The 26,611-nt window shown below is 41.8% G+C and overlaps 1 protein-coding gene and 1 long non-coding RNA gene across 2 annotated transcripts in view; both read left to right on the top strand.

The window, feature by feature from the left end:
- The window catches only part of LOC126391249 (uncharacterized), a 10,300-nt gene extending 9,571 nt beyond the window's left edge, over window positions 1-729 (top strand). Inside the window, exon 3 of the long non-coding RNA XR_007570062.1 lies at window positions 358-729. This is a non-coding gene — a long non-coding RNA (uncharacterized LOC126391249). The remainder of the gene's footprint in view (window positions 1-357) is intronic.
- gprc6a (G protein-coupled receptor, class C, group 6, member A) overlaps window positions 1-23,658 on the top strand; it is a 40,844-nt gene extending 17,186 nt beyond the window's left edge. The window contains exons 3-6 of the mRNA XM_050045774.1: window positions 9,424-10,227; window positions 16,779-16,994; window positions 17,251-17,374; window positions 21,810-23,658. Of these exons, the coding sequence (XP_049901731.1) occupies window positions 9,424-10,227; window positions 16,779-16,994; window positions 17,251-17,374; window positions 21,810-22,831 (2,166 nt within the window). The 3' untranslated portion in view covers window positions 22,832-23,658. The remainder of the gene's footprint in view (window positions 1-9,423; window positions 10,228-16,778; window positions 16,995-17,250; window positions 17,375-21,809) is intronic.
- Window positions 23,659-26,611: the final 2,953 nt, after the last annotated feature.

Here is a 26,611-nt window from a genome sequence, read left to right as displayed (position 1 = left end):
TGCTGCAGAAACCCTCATCCATGCATTTATCACATCCAGACTGGACTATTGCAATAGCATCCTCTATGGCTCATCATTCAAACTCCTCAATAAACTTCAATACATCCAGAACTCCGCTGCCCGCCTGCTCACCCACACCCACTCCCGAGACCACATCACCCCTGTCCTCCAAAGTTTTATTCTTAGCTCTATTTTATGATTTTTTAAAAACTGTAAAGTGTCTTTGAGCATTTGTTAAAAGCGCTTACAAATAAAATGTATTATTATCATTATTATTATTATTATTATTATTATTATTATATAAACACAGCAGCGTTATATCTGCAACACTAATAGTGTCCAATTCTTTCCATTCAGGCATCCATTCCATCCTGTGTTGTACTCCAGGTATGCCAGGAGTTTCCTGATCTGGCTGGTCACTGCATTGGCCTCCAGCTACCCCTTGGCTGAAGTGAGAGACATGTAAGGCAACCACTTCCTCCTTTAAGGGTCTCTCATACTGGGATGCCAAGCCCTTTGGGATGGGGATTTTGGGGAAGACGAGCCTCATCAGGTCATCTACAGTCTGTAAAATATTGCATTTAAATATTGATTTCCTTGTGTTTTTAAATTAAGTGCTTCCCTGAATCCACCTTTCTTGTATATATTTCAAGTGTTGCCACAACTATTTCATATTTTTTTATCTGATGTTAATGTATTGGTAATAAAAATAAAATTATTTACAAATTACTGCATGTAGGGCCTGTTTTTACAGCCTTTGCTGAGGGTACAACTAAACTAAAGAATACATTTTTGCTCAGATTCCTCTGTAATGACAGAGTCACCAGGGTTACATGTTGAGTCATGAGGTACTGCTAGCTCTGTTTAAGTTTCTCTCCCTCTTTCTTCTCCAACTCAACATGAGGTCTCGTACTTGGTTTGAAACCGCAGGTGTTGATGACAGCCGAAAGTCCAAATGAAAGAAAATATGTGTAGATTTTATCGATACTACTACTTTTATCGATACTCCTTATCTATTTGGTACTTTATTGGTTCGTTTAATTTTTAAATAATTGCTTTTTAGAAAATACATTAATTTAAAAAGAATGAATTCAGAACAGGATTACTGAATATTTTGAATATAACTAAATGAAGTTTCCAGAGCAGCAACAGTAATTTTTACAACAACGTCACTATATAAATAATATCACAATACTGAGTGAAGTTTAGTTTTTATTAGTCACTGTAAGTCATTCCTCCTGTCCTCTGTCCTCCTGTCCTCTGTCCTGCTCCCTCTCTTCTGATGTGATTCACTGTGTGCAGGTAACATTAGTGTCAAAAGTGTCAAACTAAGTTAGTCTATATACAGACAGCTGTCTTTGAGCTTATTAGTAACAATTCGCTATTAGATGAACTAGCATGCAGTCCTTAGTGACGGTGGCGAGAGACTGTGGACGGAGCATATTAAACATAGTGTCTACATGTTTACATGTTCATGCACACATGCTTCTTACTCGCGAAGGTTTAATTTCACTTACAGAAACGAGTGTAGCTGCCGTCAACTCCAGTAATTTTTGAGTTCTTCACTTTGTTTCCACTGCGGCTGCTCGGCTGTTGACCGATTACTGTGTTGTGTAGATCTGTGCGTGGATGTGTGTGTATGTGGAGGAGTTCAGCCCTGGCACAGAGCACAGATGAGAGGCTGCAGGATGATAATGAATTAAACCAAAATGTGTAAAAGTACTGACAAAAGAAATGATGGGGTCAGAGCTTACCAATACTATGGTCTCTGATAATGTAGTAGGGCTAATTTAGTATCAGATTTCAGTACCCATCCATAGTCAACATCTAAAATGCTAAACAGTGTTGTCCCCTCCCTGTAAAATCAGCAGACCAAACATACGCATTCAACCACATGTAGAGACAGACACATACACAACGTCTTTTCATCACAGAAATACCTCCCTAGCTGTATAACTAACTGCTACTAACAACAATGTATAGTAACAATATTGTGAACGGCAGGGCTTTCAAGTCTCACGCTTTGAGAGTGTGAAACGCGCATTTTAACCTTTTCACACTCTCACCCGCCACACCTGGTATTTCTCACGCATAAAAAAATTATTGTGATAATGTCCACCAAGTTACATCGTTATAATTGCAGTGCAACGTGATGCAAGATGCTGTGGCTACCGGAGAGCTCAACAAGAGCTTGCCACACTTCAACCAATAAAAATAAGACAGCTACCCACCAGCCAATCAAAATATAACATACAGCTACCTATCAGCCAATCAGAAAATAGCATTGGTGTATCCGTGTAAGATGCAGGTGATCTGACCGCAGCAAGAAGAGGGTGCACAAACAAGATGGGAGTGCCTTATCACGTGTACAGTAAGTCATGTCATCATTTAATTTTGTAGCCTACTGAATGAAATTACTTGTTGCACAAAAGGAAAACAATGAGAGCTTATCTTGGAGAATATCAACTTTTACCTAACAGTTTGACAAGACCGCATGTGAACTTTAGCCGAGAAAATCGATGTTAAGATGTAATTGGTGGCTTAGTGGTTAGAGCAAGCGTCTCATATAATAAGCTTTTCCATATAGATGGTTGATGACTTCTTTGAAATTTGAATCCTTTATAAATTATCATACCCAAGGCCTGCCACATCAGCAAGGCCCTGGAACCGCCTCCATGTAACAGAGCTCCAAGTAAAAAAACACATTTTTCATAAAAAGTATATTAATGCCGATTCACAATCAAACTCCGAGTACAGCAAATAAATGCAGGTCTGATTGCTGCCTATCTAACTGCTTGAACTAGCGGCAGTTAGCTGCTCAGATCAGGCATCACAGATAGAAATGCTGAAACTTTTGTCAATATGGACATGCTGCACACTGTCAACTCTGCTAGATTCTCCCCAATTTAATTGTTAAATTTATCTTACTGAGACTGCCAGTTTAACTAACTGTACGCCACGTAGCAAAAGCATTTCAAAACAATAGCTTTGGTTTGCCAGTTAGCCAAGACCTACAGCTATAATGCTGTGTTAAACACAAAGGAAAAGGGAAAAAGCATAGTAGGTCCCCTTCAAAAGCCGATTCACAATCAAACTCCGAGTACAGCCACACAATTTGACAAATAAATGCAGGTCTGAATTCCACCCCAGGTCTAACTGTTGCCTGTCGGCTAAATGCTCGAGCTAGCGGCAGTTAGCTGCTTAGATCGGGCATCACACATAGAAATGTTTCAACTTTGGTCAATATGGACACATCTTAAGTAAGTAACTAAGTAAAGTTTATTTTTATAGCACCTTTCACAGACATAAAATCACAAAGTGCTTCACAATAAAAGCAAAAACACAGACAATAATACAATGAAAATACAATTTTTAAAAAATGGTCACAAATAAAACAAACCCATAAGAAGCAATAAAAGGAGGTAAAAACATTTAATCAGTCAGCCAAAGGCCTGTCTGAATAAAAATGTTTTAAGCTGCTTCATAAAAATAGTACAGGAATCTGTGAATCTCAGAGAGAAGGGGAGAGCGTTCCAGAGTTTGGGAGCAACAGCTTGAAAAGCACGGTCACCTCGGGTTTTAAAATGGGTCCTAGGGATGGTGAGTAAAATCTGGTCAGAGAACCTAAGAGTCAGATTGGGCGAGTACGGGAGAAGGAGGTCGGCAATGTACTGTGGCATCTGACCATGTAAAGCTCTAAAAGTTAAAACCAAAATTTTAAAATTAATGCGGAATTTGATCGGTAGCCAGTGCAGAGAAGATAAAATTGCCGTGATATGTGATCTCTTGTTACTACTGATTAAAAGCAGAGCAGCTGCATTTTGGACAATTTGGAGCCGGTTCAAAGTGGTTTGGCTTAAACAGGTAAAAAGAGCATTACAATAATCTAAACGAGAGGAAATAAAAGCATGAATAATCATCTCCATCTCAACTCCGGTCACCACAGATCTTAATTCAGCAATATTCCTCAAATGGAAAAAACAAGAGCTAATAAGCTGATTGACATGACTGTCTAGGGACAAGGACTGGTCAAGAATGACACCTAGATTTCTGACGGTACGCTGAGCATGAGCACTTAAAGGCCCCAAAGAATTCTTAATGACACGAATGGAGTGTTCCGGGGCAATTATAAGTGATTCTGTCTTTTTAAAATTTAACTGGAGGTAGTTGTCAGACATCCAGCTTTTGCTAGCATCCAAACAATCATTTAAAATAGACAACTGGCTGGACTCATCAGTTTTAAAAGAGCAGTATAGCTGAATATCATCAGCATAAAAATGATAAAAGATTCCGCTGTACTGACTAATGATCTGTCCAAGAGGCAGCATATACAGGGAAAATAACATGGGACCCAGAACAGAACCCTGCGGGACACCGCATGACAACGGCGCTGCGTCCGACATAAATTGGCCAGCAGCGACTGAAAAACTCCTATCAGTGAGATATGAGGAAAACCAATCTAGAGCAGACCCAGAAATACCCACTAACTGGTTTAACCTGTTTAAAAGAATGCCATGGTCAAAAGCAGAGCTAAGATCCAGTAACACCAGTACAGAGCATTTCCCACCATCAGCTGCCATCATAATGTCATTAGTAACTTTAAGCAGGGCTGTTTCTGTAGAATGCATTTTACGGAAACCTGACTGACAGGAATCATACAAGCTGTGAGTTTCTAATACAGCTGTGAGCTGCTCTGCAACAACTTTTTCAAGCAGTTTGGACACAAAAGGTAGCTTGGAAATAGGCCTGTAATTAATCGGGAGGGTGGGATCTAAATTTGTTTTTTTCAGCAAAGGTTGAACTATGGCATGTTTAAAATGGCTCGGGACAGAGCCAGTTATAAGAGAGAGATTAATAATATTTAAAATAGTGGAGCCAACTGAATTAAAAACACTTAAAAACAAGGATAAAGGAAGAATGTCGCAGGAGCCAGAAGAAGGCTTAATTTTGTGCACAAACTTAGTGATGTCCTGTAAGGAAACAGGAGAAAAGGAGCTCAGATTAGTGGAGCAGGGAACACTAAAGTTATGATGGTTTGAAGATGGGAGGATATTCGCTCTGATATCACAGACTTTATTCACAAAATAGTTTAAAAAGTTATTGCAATCAGTATCAGAGAAGACAGGCACCTGTGGAGCAGTAGGAGAGACAATGGTGTTAATGGTCCTGAATAAAACTTTTGAATTTCCTTTGATAGCAGACATGAGGTTGGCACAATAAGCAGTCCTAGCATCCCTTATCATATTGTTTAAACAGATTAAAAGCTCTTTAAGGTGCAGCTGATGGACCTCCAGCTTAGTAGACTACCATAAACGCTCTAGTTTTCTACATTTTCGCCTAAAGCTGCGGATTGACTCATTGATCCAAGGTGAGGAATTGACAGATGGTATAAGTCTGGATTTAAAAGGAGCCACTATATCCAAAACAGAAGAACACTGTTTATTAAAAGACTGGACAAGGGTCTCCACATCATTAAAATTAGATAGCACATCTGAGTTAAATAATGTAATAAAATTTTCAGCTGTGGTCTCGTTTATGATGCGCCTAGAGGACATATGTTTTTGAGGCAGCAGCTCCACATTACAGGAAGCATTAAAAAGAATACACTTATGATCACTAACAAGGAAATCCTCCAGGCAAACATCATCAACCATTATACCATGTGAAAGAACTAAATCAAGTGTATGTCCAGCATTGTGTGTGGGCCCAGAAACATGTTGAGTAAAGTTAAAAAACTCAGTGATGCTAAGAAAATCAGATGCAGCCTTAGAGGTTGCATTATCAATGTGGAGGTTAAAATCACCAAGAATTAAAACTTTATCCAACTTTATAACTGAAGATAAAAACTCAGTAAAATCAGAAAGGAAAGGACCAGCTGGGCCAGGAGGTCTATAAATTGAAATACAATAAAAAGGCTTCAACTGACCAATTTTTGTCATGTGAAGTTCAAAAGAGGGGAAAGACTCAGTGCTGACTAAGCGACAGTCAAAGCGATTTCTGTGAATCATTGCAAGACCTCCACCACAGCCTGACAGCCTCGGCGTGGTGATGGAGCTGCAGTCTGCAGGACAGAGTTCATTGATGAATGAAAAATCCAAATTACGCTGCCAAGTTTCGGTGAGAAACAGAAATTCCATGTTCTCCCTAATAAATAAATCCTTAAGGAGAAAAGTTTTATTTGAAATGGAGCGGGCATTAAGGAGAGCCATCCTGACAGAAGACTTGTCAGGAGCAGCACCAGCAGGGGCACGACGCAGAGGACGGAGGTGACAGATGTTTGCTCTCCGGTGGCACCTGCCAGCAGACACTAGCTGTGTGACAGATGTTTGCTCTCCGGTGGCACCTGCCAGCAGACACTAGCTGTCCATATGCTCTATAGTGAGCAATAACAGGGATAGGGTAATAGGAAGAACAATTTTGACCTGCCTGGTCTTCCAAGAATGGAGAGCTGGCTGCATATGGGGCAGGTGAGAAAGCTGGGGTGGCAGTTAGTGGGGTAGGGGAAATATGAGCAGGAGGTCCAGTTTCATTTGCTGCAGCTACATTAATAGAGGCATAGATTCAGTCAGTAAGACTAGATAAATGGCTGGAAAGGTTGGAAGCCAGGACTTTAATTCCCTTATTGTTAAGATGAAGATTATCATGTTTGTACAGATCAGACTTTCTCCAAAATGAGTCAAAGTGGTTAATATAGCCATAACCACATGCTGTGCAAAAACTGCTCAATCTTAGCTCTGTTATTCTCCACAATTCAGTCATTTAACTCATCTTACTGAGACTACCCAGCAAGCAGTTTAATTTACTGTATGCCGAGTAGCAAAAGCACTTTAAAACAATGCTTTGGTTAGCCAGTTAGCCGAGGCCTACAGCTAAGCACTGGGTGTACAGCCTACCATTAGCTCCTACAGCCATTTACTCCACACTTAAACACTCGGTAGCAGCTTCCTAGTTTGTTTTTACATAACAAATTCACAACTCATAAAGCATACTCACAGGTTGTCATTCCAAATCTCCAGATTTGTCCAACAAAGGGAAATGCCCCCTCTTTCAGGAGTAACTGCTGTGAAAATCCAGCAGTAAACTGTTGCCAGTTTGTGAAGCAGTCCTCAGGAAAATAGAGGAAACACAATAAAATATCCAGGTTGTATTGTGGAGGAATTGTATCAAAAATAAATTCCAACCACTTGTTCATTGTGCCTTCATCCTTTGGTAGTCCAAACAAGGGCAATTTTTGGTCACAATGAAGAAAGCAGCGTCTCCTAGACATTGCGTCACATCAGCGGTTCAAACTCTGCGGCCTCTGCTCCTGCTTTGCTCGCAGCAGGTGTGTTTGGGGGTGCAGCCCAGTGGCCAGCAGGTAATTGCTAATTTGTCACATTGTTAGGAAATAAAATTCAAACAAGCTGTTTCAGGCAGGTCAGGAGCTGTGTGTCCGAGGAGAGACAGAACTCCCTTTAGCCTGGACTTTTTTTTTTTTTAACTAAGCAGACATCATAGAGGCAGACAATTGCTAACACACTAAAGAAGAGGGAAAACGCCAAAACGCTTAATAGGTCTCCTTTAATAATATAAACAAGTTTTCAGTGGAGAGGGTGGATAGCTTCAAATACCTTGGGAGTCCACATCACTGAGAGCCTGACCTGGGCAGTGCATACTGACTCAGTGTTGAAAAAAGCAAGGCAGAGACTGTGACGGAAATTCTGGATATCCCCTCAAATACTGAGGAATTTCTTCTCCTGCACCATCAACGGTGTCCTGACTGGGAACGTCACTGCCTGGTACGGAAACGGGACCGAGAAGGGGGCAAGGTCCTGCAAAAAGTGCTGCTCTACCCTCCATAAAACATGTTTATACTAGTCACTGCCCAGATAAATGCCTTTTCACTATGCTGAGGTAAGGAAGAAGATACCGGATACACCAGACCAGCCCTGTGAGGCTTAGGAGGAGCTCCTACCCTCAGGACCCAAGGATACTGAATGATGACCCTGCCTTATCCTAAACATTGACATTTATTTATTTATAATGACCACTAATAAATATAACTGACAACAAATCATTTGACTGAAATCATATTTATGATTTTATGTTACAAATAAATTGAATTGAATTGAATTGAAGAACTGTTTTTGATGCTGGACTCTATCTGTGTTTACCAGAGGAAAGGTACACTCAAATACAAACTGTGGCATGACCAGAACTTAACCTGCGCCAAATGTTGTACTGTAGTTGTAATGGGCATAGACAGGCCACTTATTGGGCTACCAAGCAAACTATGCCTCCCACTGCCTAAGCCATAGACTGCATAGAAACATTTTTTTTACACATAAAAGCACATAAAGCAACTTTGTCTCCATAAAAATACCAAAAATGAGTTTATTAGAGGTTGTAAGTTACAACTCAAGACCTCAGCAGAGATGTGAGATGTAATACATTGTTGACGTAGTTAATATACAGTGAATAATCACGCTGGGAATTATACACCTGTGGATGTTGTGGCTCATAGATGGTGCTCTAATATCTTGGCCACCAGGTCCCACATCTTTGGATGACATAGGCCAGGATGTTTCCAGTTGCCTTTCTGTCAGCTTGCTAAATTTGTGGTATATTCAGGCTCTTACGTCTATTTTACACATGTTGGTGGTGCTTTTTGTGGGTGGTTTTCGATGATAGCTGGCAGCAAGTCACTCATTAGGATGAGGAAATCAACTCACGAGTCTGTATACTCTTCTTGTGTTGACTTCTGCTGGCTAGCCAGGTTGAGGTTTTCAGATATAAACATCAGTAAACATCCAGCAGAGGACACCAGCTGAGGTACCACCCTGTTAGCCATTTTACAGGCTTTGGAAATTAACTGGATCACGTCCGTGCCACATCAGTTTCCAACGGGATATCAGGAACTGTAATATTCTATGATTAACTGAATCTTGGCTAAATCCTGGATAGCGCCTACCAGGTGACTCTTTTTCTATATGGTGATCTGACAAAGCAGAGGACAGAGGAGAGGTGGTGCTTTGTGCTTTGTGGTGAATACGGACAGTTGTGATGGTGGGAATGTGAGCTGCTGTCCTGTTCTTGCTGTGGATCACTGCTATATGATGTTCTGAGGCAGCTGCAGAGCGGCACAGAGTGACCAGGTGGCTGTCTTGTTGATGTTGGGATGTTTGGACAGTTAAATCATACCACAACTAGAAACCATGGATTACCAGAACGATCTGGAAGCATGGAGAATTATAAAGCAGCAGTCAACAATGTAGTTAGAAAGTTAAAGGAGCTAATAGGATCACATTTCAGTTGTTCTTTGTACAATTCCAAGTGACAAATAATTGATTGTTTGGTTAATTGGTTGATTGATTGATTGATTGATTGATTGATTGATTGATTGATTGATTGATTGATATGAGACATCTCTTTTCTTTCCTCCAGATCAGTTATTCATCAACTGCTGTAATTCTAAGTGATAAGAGCCGCTTCCCTGCCTTCTTGCGGACCATTCCTAATGATGAGCATCAGACAGCTGCTATGGTCAGTCTGCTCAGCACCTATGACTGGAACTGGGTCGGAGTAGTAACCACAGATGGAAATTACGGCCTATCAGCTCTTGACCACTTTTTCTCCCATGCTACTGAAAAGGGGATCTGCGTGGCCTTCAAATCAATCCTACCACAATCTGTAACTAGTCAGGATGTGGGCTCTGCTATCTCACAGACTGCCACAACCATCCTCACCAACCCCAAGGTACAGGTGATCGTGTCATTTGCCAAGCCGACTCTCATGATGCACCTTTACCAGGAGCTTAAGAATCAGACGCTGAGAGCAGGACAGAACATGGCGTCAATGAGAAGAGTCTGGGTGGCCAGTGACAGCTGGTCCTCCTCCAGCTCTGTGATAAAACACACAACTCTGGAGGACATTGGACACATTGTTGGCTTTACCTTCAAAAGTGGAGACCTGTCGTCATTCAGTGAGTACCTGAGCAGACTGGAGGCAGCTGGACATGACTACACAAGGAATAACACCTTCATGCAGGAATTCTACATGCAGCTAAATGCCAGTGAAGGTTCTGGAGGAGCTGAGCTGGTGTCTAAAGCTGTGAATACCCTTAGAAAACACATTCATGCAGACACTGTCTTCAGTGTTGAGATGGCTGTGAGTGCCATCGCTCAGGCTATGGTGTCTATCTGCAGGAGCAGAGACTGCCAAACACCAGGCACAGTTCAACCCTGGGAGGTATTTATATACATGACTGTGTGTTTGTGTGTGTATGCTCCTGTGTGGTATTTATAAGGTCCACATGGGTTAATTTTCGGGTGAGCTAAGATTAGGGATTCTTTCCAGGGTTGCCAACTCTCACGCATCTGGCGTGACTGCCACTCTTTCACCATCAATGTCACTCTCTCATGCCCGTTAAAGAAATCTCACGCCGGATGTCCACTGGATCCGTCGCATGCGCGATTCGGCTGCGGTGCAGACTTGCTCCATCCTATGCTGGGCGTCAGTGTCCACTGGGAACTATAGCGGCGCGCACGCAAGCGGCTGGAATTGGCGGATCGCAAAATCATAATGTCATGCAATAATCTGTGGAAATCTCCTCTGAGCCCCTCTTCGTGTTTGACTTCAGGCTTGGGGCCACTGGAGTTTTTTTTTTTAAAGTCCAGCCCATTGTGTGGCTTGACCGGACCGCATACTATTCTCAGAAAGCAAGTTTAGGTCTCATGGGGCTACCCTGAACTTCATGCTACTTCTTCCTTCCCCTTGTCTCCTACACTGCTTGCCTATTGGCTTACAAAGAAAATAGCGTGGAAGTCGCCTGTCATTGATATATTGCTGGTCGGAATTTTACCAAGGTAAGCAAATTGCATTTACATTTAACTGTGTTATGAAACCACGTGCCCTGCCTGAATAACTAAAACACACTTATGATGAAAAAACTTTTTGTTAGATGAGTCTGCTAAATTTCTTTAAGAAAAAACTGAGGCAAGAAGAAGAGAGTAATTCTAATAGGCGTCCTACTACATAAGAACATGATGAGGTAGGCTAATGTAATGCACTTGTCTATTATCCATTATCTATTTATGTATGAAATTGCATGAAAATAGGATTTCACCGCATAAATTTTCAGTTTTTTCTGGGGGAGAACACCCCAAACCCGCCTTGAAATCTTTCTTTTTGTCACAACAGGACATATTACTGGATTTTTTAAGCAGATGATCAATACTACCATCAGATTGATGAAATTGACCTTGACCTGCGCCATAAAACAAATATTGAGCGTCTATGGATGTATGTGGGTCAAAAACCTATAATTTAGCGATAAAATAATAAAGGGAACTAAACAGATCATCTAAAATGATAATTGCATGGTATAAGCAGTCACTTGGTTGTAAATTTGTCCAAAAGCAACTAAATAAACCAATTAATTGCTTTAAGTTGACATCCGGGTTAGTGGGTAATTAGGCGGAATGAACAAAATAAACTGTAATAATAAACAATAAACCTATTATTTGTATAAAAGAAGTAACCAGAAATTTGTAAATTAGGCACAATAAACAAAATAACTGATATTCCTTTTCAAATAACACCCAATGGATGAAATAATCAGACACTTTAGGATAAATCATGAACAAAGTAAATTGAAATAAAGTTAATAAAGTGACAATTACACAAGCTAGATCGCCCATGTGGAGTTATCAGATCTGTGAAATAAACTCAGGGACTTTAATCAGGGTAATTAATCATTCAGTAAATATGACAATTATGTCAGTACAGGACAATTCATATAAAGACAAGATTAGCGCTTGCCGACTATCGGCAAAGCCAGCTGTAATCAGAGCCAACTGTAGGCAAAGAAAGCCGTCGGCTAGGCATGCGGAAAACACACAAGCTTTAATTGGAGCAAAACAGCAGTGAGCAAAGCAGGGGTACACAAAGCAGCAGTGTTCTTGCAGCGTGAGCGAGAGCAGCCGTCGCCCATCCCTGGCACAGCTGATAACCAACCCTGGCCCACAGTCTCTGTCATACACAATAAACGTTTGGTTTAAAACAAGAATATTAACAAGACAAAGATCAAGCTAGCACCATAGTATACTTAGTAGACATACTGATCAGGCAGCGTTTGGTTGCTTGGAAAGAAGAGGAGGGGGCCTATGGTACTCCTTTAGCTAGTAGCCATTATCTAAAGCAAAGCATTAATTTAGCAACTACCTGCTAAGTGCTAAAATTACAGAAGGCAAGGAACAGGTGGACCTACTGACAAAGAATCGCGACAGAGTCAGTCCAGAAGGAGGTGTGGGGAGCAAAGACAACAGAGTCAGGACAAAAAAGCCATACTCAATACTTCACCAATATAAGCCACAGGGTAAAACAAAAGATAACATACGGCACAAACAGTGCAGAAACCACTCTCATACCTGCAACAGTTGCGGAAGTTTGGCGAAGTGGAAGTGGTGTGTGCATTCGACCTTAGACAGAGAAAGCTTGGCTGACAACTACCTGCTTTTATAGAGTGCCCACACATAAGACATAAGAGACTTTATTGTCATTGTAAAAAATACAACGAAACTTCGTTGGTGATTGTCAGTCCAGCAGCAATAAGAAATATAAAGGATAAAAAACTAGAACTATAATAAAAAAACAGAATTAAAGCTGCAAGCAGCGATGAACGGGACCTCGGGCTCTCGCTGTCGGCCTCCAGCTCACATAGACAGTGCGAATTATTCGTAAGAGTCAAAATGTCGATAAAACAAGCAATGTCAAGAGAACGCAAGGTCATTTCTGGCAATAGAAATATACCACTATATTACAGTACATTACAATATGTATTTAATTTTCAACCGATGTATTAACTAAAATGTACCTGTGATATGTCAGCTATGGAAACAAAATGTCTTGTCCAAAACATCCACATTGAAATGAAATACACTGTCATGATTAAGTAATTATATAATGTTAACAGCAACATGGTGTCTGTCATACTGTTAAGAATTGAAGTGTTCCCCACATACTGTAAAAAACAAAGGTCTGTGGTGACANTGGAAACAAAATGTCTTGTCCAAAACATCCACATTGAAATGAAATACACTGTCATGATTAAGTAATTATATAATGTTAACAGCAACATGGTGTCTGTCATACTGTTAAGAATTGAAGTGTTCCCCACATACTGTAAAAAACAAAGGTCTGTGGTGACAGTACTCCTGCTTTGTTGTGTAACACATTGTGATGTAAGTACATGAATATATAAATACATAATATACATTTTAACAGGATAACAAATATTAACATGGACAAAACATGAATTATAAAGGAGAGTAAATCATAAAAGAAAACGATTTTTACAAAGACTAAAGTGGTGATTAAACAAAGGAGCTTGTAATTTTGGAGTGTAACATTTCCTCAAAGATGTGTATACTTTCCTGATGTAACAGCAGGCAGACACTAGTTAATTTCAGTGGAGAAACTGAGCAGGACTACATGTATTTGATCGTGTACTGCTGCAGCACAGTTTTAGCTACAGATTTGATTCAGATTCTAAATGAGGCAAAAGAGTTTGACCTGGAAATCTTGTATTTACATGTTTTTGCTATCAGGCATTTATTTAGGAAAATGTAGGAATGAGACACATGAGCTGGTCAGTTTGGTCAATGTTATCCTGTCAGGTGTGTGTGACCACACACACACACACACACACACACACACACACACACACACACACACACAGGCTTGTGTCTGTCAGAGTGAAGCCATTGTTATGCTAATTAATGACAGCATGTAGTTGAGTGAGAGGAAGGGGGAGAGGCCAAGAACTTGAAGATGGCTTTCAAATTTCTCGAACTAGTCCTTCCTGCTCCCAAACCGTGGGTCCGATCGTCAATCTGAAGATATCACCAGAGAGATACACTCATTCCGAACGCAGACATATATAGCTTTCATGTTTGTGGAGTCAAAAAAGCGATCTTAGTCGCAAGTTTACAATGTCTAGCTCACAGCTGACACATTTGCTCATGTTACTTTCAGAGGCACTAGCTCATTTCCTGTTGGATTTAGGTCAGTGGTGTCAATGAGTGATTTGTAGGTCTCGAGGAGACAAAGAAGCCAGTTTTGGTTTGATCTTTCTACACCATTCTTACAGGGCGCAACAGCCATTTTAGTGTGTCTAGGTGGTGCAAAAATTGTCAAGAGGTTTTGTGACATGTCACCTTTAAGAGGGCATAAAATCCAAACCGTTCGAGTAATGACAAAGTTGTTCAGAGGAATTGTTTAGCAGGGCTTGGTCTGTCATGTGTGCATGTTTGAAGTCGATACGATAAACGGTGTAGGAGGAAATATTTTTTTAGTAAGAGAATTTTTGAAAAATGACATCTTACTTTGAAAGGGCAAATAGCTCACTTCCTGTTGGATTTAGGTCAGGGGTTGCAGCATGTGATTTGTAGGTCTTGATGAGAAGAACAAGCCAGTCTTGGTTTGATCTTTCTACGTCATTCCTACACGCCACAGCAGCCATTTTAGTGTGCATAAACTGCTAGGTGACGCTACAGAGGCCATTTTGGCACTTTTCGGATTAATTTTTTCATTTCATAAAATTTTTCTTCAGTCCTGACATCCGTGCCAATTTTGGTGCGTTTTTTAGCATGTTTAGGGGGTCAAATTCCAGTTTAAAGAGGCGGCGGAAGAAAGAAAGAAAGAAAGAATAATAATAATAAACGCACCAAAAACAAGAGGGTCCTCGCCCTTCAGCCGAGGTCCCTAACTATAATAAAAAACTAGAACTATAGCTAAGAGTATAAAGTATAAACAAATGTAAACACAGTAAAACAACACAGTGTTGAAAATATAGGGGATGTATGTAAATAAATAAGGGCTGTGGCTGTGTGGGTGGGTGGGTGGGTGGGTGTGGGGGTGATGGAGGGGAGAGGCTGTTCCTCAGTCTGTTAGTCCGAGACCTGATTGCTCGGTAGAGTTTCCCTGATGCTAGGGGGACAAACAGGCGGTATCCAGGGTGGGTTCTGTCAGTGCTGATGCTGGTGGCTGTTCTCTGTAGGCATCCAGCATACACAGCATCCAGGTCTGGGAGTGCAGCTCCTGTGATACCTGTGATCCTCCGGGTTATTTTAACAACCTGGGCAAGTCTGTGCTGTGCAGCTGGTATACCATACAGTGATGCACTGACAGAGGATGCTGTCCACAGTGCTCCTGTAGAAGTTCACAAGGAGCTGAGAGGAGAGTCCAGCTTTTTTCAGTTTCCTGAGGAAGAAAAGCCTTTGCTGGGCTTTCCTCACCAGGTCCGAGGTGTTCAGGGACCATGTGAAGTCTCTGGTGATGTGGAGACCCAGGAATCAGATGTTGTCTACCGTGTCCACCTCCTCACCGTTGATGTGAATTGAGGGGGGGGGGGGGGTTCCTGGTTCTCCTGAAGTCCACGATGATCTCCTTCATTTTGGTAGTGTTCAGAACCAAGTAGTTCTCGCAACACCACTCAGCCAGATGCTGGACCTCCTCTCTGTAGTGGGTCTCCTCGCCATCTGTGATGAGTCCCACTATAGTGGTGTCGTCTGCGAACATCACAATTGTATTGGAGGGGTAGATGGGGGCACAGTCATCAATGAAAAAGGTGAACAGGACTGGACTGAGCACACACCCCTGTGGCACCCCAGTGTTCACAATGAGGCTGGAGGAAGTGTGCTTGCCTATCCTGACGTTTTGTGGTCTGCCGGTGAGAAAGTCCATAATCCATGTGCAGAGTGAGGTAGTTAATCCCAGGCTGTGGAGTTTGTGGACCAGTTTGTGGGAGATTACTGTATTGAAAGCGAAGCTGAAGTCTATGAAAAGCATCCGCGCGTAGTATGTGTTAGGAAGCTCCAGGTGGGAAAAGGCTGTGTGAAGTGCGACTGAGATTGCATCCTCTGTAGATCTGTTCCTCTGGTAGGCAAACTGGTGGCTATCCAGGTCCGCAGGGATGATGTCTCTGATGTGGGAGAGAACAATCCTTTCGAAGCACTTCATCACTACCAGGGTCAGGGCAACCGAGCAGTAGTCATTGAGGCAGACCACCGATGACTTCTTTGGTACTGGTATTATTGTTGTAGAGTTGAGGCAGGTGGGGACGACAGCTTGTTGTAGGGAGAGGTTGAAGATGTTTGTGAACACTCCATGCTGATTGGCTAGAAATCACCGAGTAATTGAGACAGCAAAACAATACAAGCCCACATACACTGAATAGAAATACAATATATTTCTGTTCTGCCACAATAAGTTTAGAAAAAAACATCATGGTTTAGATCTACATTCATGCAAGAGGCGAACACCAGCCTCCCGGGTGAAAGTGATTTGTTGGATCCATCCCCCACCCCTTCCCCTGCTTTATAGGTACTTTCCAGATCCTTATACTACGTTGTTAGCTGCAGCATTTCAAGCTGACCCTGTCCAGCCTAGTATCATAATAGTGACGGGTGCCATCCTGCTGACTGGCAGCGTATCAAAACACTGCAAAAGGTTCTGAACGGCTGCGTTACAAACTGACACTGCCGGTGTATCATACTGCTGCAAAAATTGTCTTTTGCTATCGGTGTCTGATGCCAAAGTCACTGGCAAAGCAATGGTATTTGATGACTTGTGAATGAGAACAGGCTGAATATTTCATTGATGATAGAATACCATGCAGCACTTTAAGGACGGAGCATGGGGACTGTGTGCATTTAACTGATGGTCTCCTCAAGTTTAGTTATACATACAGTAAATACAAAACGGTATAACCTGATAATGAAATGTCTCATGTCCTGTAGGTGCTGAAAGCTCTCTGGATGCAGAAGTTTAAACTTCGAGAAAAGACCTATCAGTTTGACAGCGGGGGAGACATCAATCTGGGCTATGATGTTACCATGTGGAGATCAGAGGGAGGAAAGATTCATGTCCATGATGTTGTGGCTGAATACCACCCACAAAACAACAACTTCACCCACACCAACCACAACACCATCCAACAGCTCTGGGACCTGAAGGTGGGCCCTCATTCAGCTGTCATTTTGTATATATACGCACAGAGACCCACACACACATACTGCAGTGTGTCTTTACTAAAAACATTCTGACTGAGGCAATACTACAAACACAGGATTTCAGTTCTAATACCCAGTATATCCAGTATGGGAATAAGTTGCACAGAATGCAGTAAAATAAGAGTGAATCTAATTTAAAATACAGGAAAAATAATCAAAAACCAACAAAATAATCATCATCTCTCCCTGCTTTCCTCAGCACATCATCTCTAAATGCTCCAATAGCTGCATCCCTGGAGAGTTCAAGAAAACAGCTGAGGGACAACACACTTGTTGTTATGAGTGCATCAACTGTACTGCAAACTACTACTCTAATGACACAGGCAAGACAGTCGCCTTACACACACACTCGATGTCACTGGATACATTTACCTACACAATTACAAATAACCATGTTAAGAGTCTGAGTCTGAGTCAGATTCATCTGTTGACGTGAACCCCAACTGGCATTAATGTGTGTTTCAGGTGATCATGTAATTAACTCTTTGTGCTAACAGTAAATGCACAGAAATCCAGATGTGATCACTTCCTCAAGCTGTACAGCTAATTTTTGACCAAGGAACTTAACCCCCTTTTCCACCAAACACCTTCGGTATGGTACCTTTGGAACCCTTCAGACATGGTACCTAGACCCTAGGTCCATTTAGTGTTTCTACCACAGACAGTACTCTTAAATGTGGACGGGGTTGTTGTTACTCACTGCTCCATCTGCTCTCGCTGTATTTCCTCATCACCAGTGACACAGATGGAAGTCTGCACCTTGTTTATCAGCCCCAGAACATGGTTGCAAGCCGGCATTTTCAGAACAAAACAGAACAGGCTGCAGTGAGATTCTCTCTCCATAGAATATTAAAAAAATAGCAGGTTTGTGCATTTAGTCCTTCTCAGGCAAGTGCAGGGGTTTAGTGGTGCTGGAGCCCACAGGAGCGATGCTCCACAGCACTTTTTTTCTCCAAGTGAGGATTAGTATATATACAGTTCACATAATACTGTCAAAATTAATATATACTTTTAAACGTTTGAAGATCCACTCATTACTAAAAGTGTATGTCATCCAAGAGAGACAATAAAAACTAATGGATTGGTCAAAGTTGTCACATTGAAATTTAAGGTGTGTAGATGGATTCACGTCATCAACTCATGCACATTACAAGTAAACGTTCCATCTTAAAAGTTGCCAGCAGTTGGCCCAGTTGGCCCAAGTTATTTTTTTCTCAGTCTACAGCTGCTTCGAGCAGCAGCAAAACATGCTTTCATTTTATTGTTATAGTTAACTAATGTCTGTAAGACTTGCCATGGCATTAACAGTGGTTACATAGACTTCAAAACCAGCCACAACTCAGCCCTGAGCAAGAGCGACCATCCTCTATTGACCAGTCAACGGACTGCAGTGTTCACAGCTCCACCTTTTAGTACCGGATCAGTGTGCTAGGTACCCCAACAGAGGGGGGGGGACCAAAAATAGGGATGGTTAGAAACATTTTCATTGGTACCATCCACAACCTTTCACAGTGGAAATGGAAAAAATGCGTACTGAACTGAACCATACCGGACTGCTTGGTGGAGACAGGGCTTAAGAAGCAGGAACCAAAGTCTCTTTTGTGAATTCTTGTTTGCGTTTCCACCATATCTGAAGACCCATGAAGACTGGGCTGATTTGTCCACACACTGATTAAAAAATTGCAGCTTTGCTTAAGATGCATTTTTGCGTGTGATAAAACAACAGTCACAGTGCTGTTTTGCATAGTGTACTATTGCATCACTCTGATGTGTGAATGGATGTTGCAGTGGAGACATTTAGAGGTGGGGATAGACTGAAAACTCCTGTCTGTCTGATATCCCAACCACGTGCTTTTGTTGCCTAAACCAAACACAACCACGTGCATTTGTTGTTGAAGACAAAAACGTCAAATTGCGGTGTTGTATGGACATAGTGTGTTTATTTTGAAAGAGACGGTATGCAAACTGTACATTTCCTGTGAAAACATAAGTGTATTTTGATAACAGACAATGCATGTAACAGGCAGAAGTTGACATGGCGTCCCAGAATGTCACCCATCAACACACCCAGTGTACCTTGAATGCAACCTGATCTCACAGAAATATGTGAAATGACCACGACCTCTTAACACCGCATTCCGTGGTGGCAGCACGTAATGGGTTGAAATTACGTGCCGGTACCACAGAAACAATTCCAATGTAAAGTCAATTAGGATTCTTTGTCGTGGTGGACACACAGATTCCCTGGTTCAACAACGTCACGTCAATGTCGTCTTCCTCAATGATATCTTTAACATTTCTGTATACACACAAAAACACGAAAGTGTACTTGATAACTCAGCAATATGATGGGTTAATGCTAAGGCCATAAAATAAAATAAATGTATTTTGCCAGCTTTTGATAGCAGTGCAGTGGGCGGATGTGGCACGTTCGACTACTGTTTTGTACTGTCTGCTGTCTGTGGGTTTCATTCCTCTTCAAATTGCCGCCCGTATGCCGCAACCGATTCCAAACACCACTATCTCTGTTAAGAAAAGTGTGTGTGTGTGTGTGTGTGTGTGTGTGTGTGTGTGTGTGTGTGTGTGTGTGTGTGCGTGCGTGCGTGCGTGTGTGTGTGTGTGTGTGTGCATCAAATCTTGTACCCTGGCAATATAAACAGGATGAAGACGGGATTTCCAGATTATCTAACTACTATCAATCAATCAATCAATCAATCAATCAATCAATCTTTATTTATAAACACAAAGTGCTTTACATGTTAAAAGCAGAGCCCCCCATCCCCAACAGATCCCCCACAGACCCCCCTCACCTCCCTCACCCCCATCCCGATGTGATTAAAAAAAAGAAGAAAAATAAAATAAAAAATAAATAAACAAATAAATAAATAAGAAGAAAAAAATAGGGCTGAGCACGGAAGAACCTGGCTAATTTTCGATATTTTAGCGAGTACTCTAGAAACAGCATTTTTGGGACGGTAGTTTTTTGCGGCTTGTTGTAAGATAGAGTTGTAAAAAGATATATCTACTGCATATATTAAATATCTGTCATGATCTACCCAGCCTGTTACCTGCTGCTCTAGGAAACTTCCACTCACCGAGACTCCTCCTCACTCACCTACCAGCCACACCTCCTAATCAGTCTCATCACTCCCACCTGGTCTTCCCAGCTGCTCCACATCACCAATCAGCCCTGCATATAACCTCACAGATTCACTGACTCATTGCCAGATTGTCTTCGCATTATGCCTGACCTTCCCGCAATCTTCTTTGGACTGACTTCCCGGTATTGACTCGGCTTCTCTTCTCGTCTCTGCCCCGGTAAACACTACAGCCTTCCGTTCCTGACTACGGGTTTTGCCTGTGAGTTTTCTGGTCTCCGTCTGCTGTTGGCTAGTGATGGTGAAATCAAAGCTTCGTGAAGCATTGAACCACTTTGACACACCTGCTTCAAGAATGACACACTGCTTCGAAGCATTTCATACAGTCAGAAGACTGACATCTGCTGGCTGTGTGTCAGAACTGCATCTAAGTGGAAGACCTGGAAAAGCCTTAAGCCTCGCTCCCAGTAGTCACGTGATTGTGGGCGTGCCGAAGCAGGGATCGAAACACTGCCTCAGAACACTTGCGCTTCAAAAGATTGACACTGTGTCGAGCAAACTGGCTTGAGCGTAACATCACTACTGTTGGCCGTGTGGCGATTCACCGCTCCTGTTTTCCCTGTCCTGCCGGTTCTTCGATCCTCTGCCTGCTCTCGACAGTCCATCTGTCTGCTCCCGCTGGTTTCGTCTGCATCGCTGTCTGTTCACCGGCTCTCGGCCCGACTTCTCACCACCCTGAAGCCTGCCTGCCCCATTGGTCCTGTGGTAACTCGCTCGAGACCAGGGGTTGAATCCTGCCTGAACACTCACTGCATAACTGTTTAATAAAGACTGTTGCTACTGCTACTGGTGCATTTGGGTCCTGCCACACACTGTGACAATATCTAGTAAAGCCGAACTAGTAATTACACTGCATCTAGATGAACTATGTTAAGAAAAAGTAAGGATGTTGGTTATTTTTAGATATTTTAGCTAGTACTCTAGAAACGGTGTTTTTTTAATATCAAGAACACTTTAGTGTTTTTGTGTGTATACAGGATGTTGTTGAACCAGGGAATTCATGTGTCCACCACGACAAAGGATCCTAATTGACTTTACATTGGCATTGTCACGACAAAGGATCCTAATTGACTTTACATTGGCATTGTTTCCGTGGTACCGGCACGTAATTTCAAACGTTGATATGTGATGAGGTCAGAGTGAAAATGTGTTGCATGTTTAGCCTCTTTAAATCAATAAATCAAGATATGCCTGTCCTACTGTAGTTGTCTGTAAAGTTTGTCAGCCAGACAGTTACCACTTCATGTGACTTTAATAACTCTCACATGACTGTCATTGTACCAACAACAACTCAAATGTGACCTCACAACACTAATCTGACATAAACATGTAATGACCTGAGAATATTTAAATGCCTAAGAACTCTTACTGGTCAGAAGAGCTGATGAAGCCTCTTGATGAGAAACAAAACAGACTAAGATAAATCCACTTGCCTTTAACTCCTGGCTTCCCTGGTTATTCTCATCCTGCTATGATGCTTCTGTTAACAAAAACATGTAAACAACCAGGCTAGGCTTGAACTTCTCTTTGCCTGAGTCAAATTTTTGTGAGCCTGCTAGTGATCATTTTATTCTGTGCCTGTGCTCCTTCATCCCTGTAGATATGGACGAGTGTCTTAGCTGTGACACAAACATCGAGTGGTCTCCTGAGGGCAGCTCCAGCTGCATCCCCAAAGCCTTGCTCGTCTTCTCCTGGCAGGACGGCTTCGCTGTGGTCCTTCTGACCTTTGCTGCCCTGGGCATCCTCCTGGCTCTGCTAGTGTCAGCTCTGTTTCTAAATCAGCGTGACACTCCTGTTGTGAAAGCTGCCGGGGGGCCGCTGAGCCAGATTATCCTGTTCTCTCTAGTCATCAGTCACATTAGTGCCATGCTGTTTGTAGGCCGGCCCAACAGTTTCAGGTGTAAGGCTCGACAGGTGCTCTTTGGCATCAGCTTCACTCTGTGTGTCTCCTGCATCCTGGTAAAGACCCTGCAGATCCTGCTTGCCTTCCAGTTTGATCCTGAGCTGCAGGAGGTTCTACGGAGGCTCTACCAGCCTTATGTCATTGTTAGCATCTGTGTGGCCTTACAAGCAACTACCTGCATCTGCTGGCTGGTCCTTAAAAGCCCATTTAATCACACCATCAAGCATCCAACCACTCTGCTGGAGGACTGTAATGAGGGCTCATATCTGGCCTTTGGGGTGATGTTGGGCTACATAGCTGTTCTGGCTTTAGTGTGTTTCATTTGTGCCTTCAAAGGCCGCAAACTGCCACAGCAGTACAACGAGGCAAAGTTCATCACCTTCAGCATGCTGCTCTACCTCATCTCCTGGCTGCTCTTTGTTCCCATCTACGTCACCACTTCAGGAGTGTACCTGCCAGCTGTGGAAATGGTAGTCATTCTCATCTCCAACTATGGCGTCCTCAGCTGTCATTTCCTCCCAAAGTGCTATATAATCCTTTTTAAGAAGGAACAAAACACCAAGAGTGCTTTCAGAAAGAATCTGTATGAATACTCCAACAAAACAGCAGTAGCTGTCTCTGTGTCTGCAGTGACAAACTGTAGGGACGTGAGTAGCTGCACAATTTTGCACAAAGGTTCGATCACACGACACTGCCTCAGAAGAACCATCAGCATATAGACCATTAAAAAATTGTTGCCACAGATTTAGATATAGAGACTCAACGTACTGTGGAAGGACCTATGTGGTGTTACATGTACACTACTCAAGATATATGACTTCAGTTCAGTTTTCTTCATTAGACTTATTTCCCCCCTACATGGATTTCATCCCAGCTTCTCATCCCTTTGTTTTAGATGTGGTCTAGTTGGCGGCACTTTTCTTCATTGCACCTGGCAGTGTAGTAAACTACAAGGCTTTTGGCATCTCACTCAACTCAACTCAACTCAAATTTATTTATAAAGCACATTTAAAAACAACTAACATTGAGGTGTCGGTGCCTTAGTGGTAGAGCAGGCGCTCCATATACAAGGCTGTTGCCGCAGCATCCCGGGTTCGACTCCAGCCTGTGGCCCTTTGCTGCATGTCACTCCCTCTCTCTCTCCCCCTTACACACTTAACTGTCCTATCGATTAAAGGCAAAATGGCCCAAAAAAATATCTTTAAAAACAACTAACATTGACCAAAGTGCTGTACAGAAGGAATAAAATGCCAAGAACACATACATGAGAGGCAACATAACTGCTCACACATTTAGAGACACAACACACATAGGCATGCATCAGGGAAAGCCACATCAGGGTGACTCAAACGCTAATAAATAAAAGTAAGTTTTGAGCCCGGACTTAAAAGAATCAATTGCGGAGGGCGAATCTAATTGGGAGGGGGATGCTGTTCCATAGTTTTGGGCCAGACAAAGCAAAGGCACGATCACCCCTGAGCTTAAGTCTGGAGTGTGGGACAACCAGGAGCCCCAGGTCAGCTGACCTGAGGGACCTGAGCATTGAATAGGGGGTTAGAAGGTCTGCGATGTAGGATGGGGCATCTGTGATGCTTTATCCACAATCGATGGAGTTACTTTACCAATGGATCCTAAAGGTATGCCTTCTGGGCAACCTTTTGAATTCTAATATCATACATAGTCCTTCCATCAAACTTACAGAAATGCTACTGACCACTGCCAAAAACCATAATGCAATGAAATGGGAGTCAGATCTCCCGATGCCAGCTGGATTCTGGTTCTCAGAAAACAACAGTTGCATACCTCTGGAGAAGATAACTTACTCACTAAGGAATAAGATCCATTTTTTTCTGTAAAATAGTGTATCAACGACTTAGAGAATCTCCCATCTCATTTGATAGAGTGATTGTCTGCATGGTCTCTCTCTTCTTTCACCACACTAGTGTTATAAAAGACCATTTTGTTGTGGTTAATGTGGTTTAGGCAAAAAGGGGTAGGTATGTCAAATATTTTTTTAGCACTGAGGAGGGGATAATGTTATTTTATTTTGTCTTAGTGGAGGGGCATACAAATTTAAATGGCTGTATTTTATCACCAAAATTGCACCATTTATCATAGCCAGAAACTGTAAAAACAGAAATTGAATTTTAAAATTTCCGATGGTCCTTCTACACATCATGTGCAACAAATGCGAAATCTGAGCCTAAAATAGAGATATTTATTCAAAAATAAACAATTTGCACAAACTACCTGGCATGCATGACAAGACTGAAAAACAGGCTTTTGTCAACTCCAGGAATTCAATTTCAATCAATTTTCTATTTTATTTATAAAGCCCAATATCACAAATCATAATTTGCCTCACAGGGCTTTACAGCATACGACATCCCTCTGTCCTTAGGACCCTCGCAACAGATAAGGAAAAACTCCCCCCCAAAAAAACCTTTAACGGGGGGAAAAAAACGGTAGAAACCTCAGGAAGAGCAACTGAGGAGGGATCCCTCTTCCAGGACGGACAGACGTGCAATAGATGTCGTACACAACAGATCAACATGATAAATTAACAGTAATCCATATGTCACAATGAGACAGAAAGAGAGACAGACAGAGAGAGATGCAGGACAGACGGTAATGTTAATAGCTTACAACAACATTAATGAAAGTACAGTAATAATATTATAATTATGATTCTGGCTACTGTGGTACAATATGTTTTAAGTATATATTAATATCTGATAGTATACATATGTGAAAATAATCATATGTGTATAATAACAGTAGAAGTATGACTAATGATAACATCCTCATCTTTTAACTGTCAAACATCAAACGGTAAGTTTGAAAACCCAAATAAGGGATTTATGGTGGAGGGAGGGTAATGCATTTTCTGCCAGTCACTCAGGGATGCTCATGGAAAAATATTTGTAAAAAAAAAAAAAAAAAAAAGAGAAGTCACACCCCAGCCACTCCCTCCTCTGATAAGTAAAGAGCAGTCCTAAAAGGCATAAAATTGTTTAGTCAACCCCTGCATTATGGTTTGTCACTAAATGCAAGATGCTGGAGCAGCTTATCTTGTCTTTCCCCAACAAAGGAAAAACTTTCCCCAACAAAGAAAGAAAACTGACTTTGTAAAAAAAAAAAAAAAAAGCATTCAAAAGGTACGTAAGAGAGACATGGATCAAGGGGGGATGAGCAGGGGCCCACAGGGACTACTGATGCATAGGGCCCAGAATTTGGTGCTACACCCCTGTCTGTTGTCTGTAAGTTTAATTTTGAGGCATAATGTAACATGGGTGTTTTTGAGGTGTCAGTTTGTGACTGTGTGGTTTGTTTTATTTTGAAAAAACAAAACAAAATACTCAAAAAAATAACAGTTGTGAGAAATCATTAATATTGATAATACTGTACATTTTGCAACTTTTTATCATAAAGATTACACATAATAAGATCTGAGCCTCCATTTTTGTGTTTTCTGAAATAAAAACTATAATAAAATATATAAACTTTATATATAAACTTTAGTTATACCAGGAGCTCACAGCAACACTAGTAAATAAACACTAGAAAAGTCATATTTCTATATATATATATATATATATATATATATATATACTTTATTAATCCCCCTGGAGGGGATTCAATTTTTTCACTCTTTTGTCATTAACACAGAGGTCCGAAAGACACACACATGCACAAAGTGGAGAGATGTCAGGGTGAGGGGGCTGCCTTGGTCAGGCACCCCGAGAGGTTGCGGAGTTTGGTGCCTTGCTCAAGGGCAGTTCGCCCAGTCCACGCTCCATATTTGGTGCGGACGGGGACTATGGACTGAGCTACTGCCACCCATGAGACTCACGAGAAATCAGCCAAATACAGGACAGAACTTAGATTCCCTGTGGCCACTTCAAAATTAGAAATAAATTCATCTTTATTGTCCACATCTACTAATTTACTATACCCAGAGACCATCTTGCGATGGGATCACTCCAGCCATGATACAGCGGTCCACGACTTAAAGAGAATGTCAGCCAGGGGCGTACAGTGGGGGGGCCTATGGGTCACGTATTCCTGGCCCCCCTTGCTTAGAATACACTCATCTTCAAAGTCTTCAAAGCCTTCACTGTGATCTCAGCTACACTTGTGAAGTTTGGTATCTGCATCTTGCTTGCTTTTGATGTTATTGTGTTGACAAATAGACAGACAGACAGACAGACAGACAGACAGACATACAGACATATAAACACCCACCAAAATACTTAAAATAGCTTTTGTGGTAGTTCCCACTACAAGGTGTCATCCAGACACCATTTTGCAATAATGAAACACAGAGACTCACAAGATGAAAACAATACCAACTATCGTGACATTGTCACAGATGGTAAAAATTCATTGCAGGTATTGAAGAAGCTTTTATTGACCACTGTTGATTTATACAACCTGTCCATTAGACACAGCCATGAGAAGGAGAGGTGCTAAGGGTGCAGCAGCATCCCCCATTGCCA

The sequence above is a fragment of the Epinephelus moara genome, chromosome 6 (genome assembly GCF_006386435.1).
Source record: "Epinephelus moara isolate mb chromosome 6, YSFRI_EMoa_1.0, whole genome shotgun sequence".
Classification (NCBI taxonomy): Eukaryota; Metazoa; Chordata; class Actinopteri; order Perciformes; family Serranidae; genus Epinephelus; species Epinephelus moara.
This window is presented reverse-complemented; position numbering and strand designations above follow the sequence as displayed.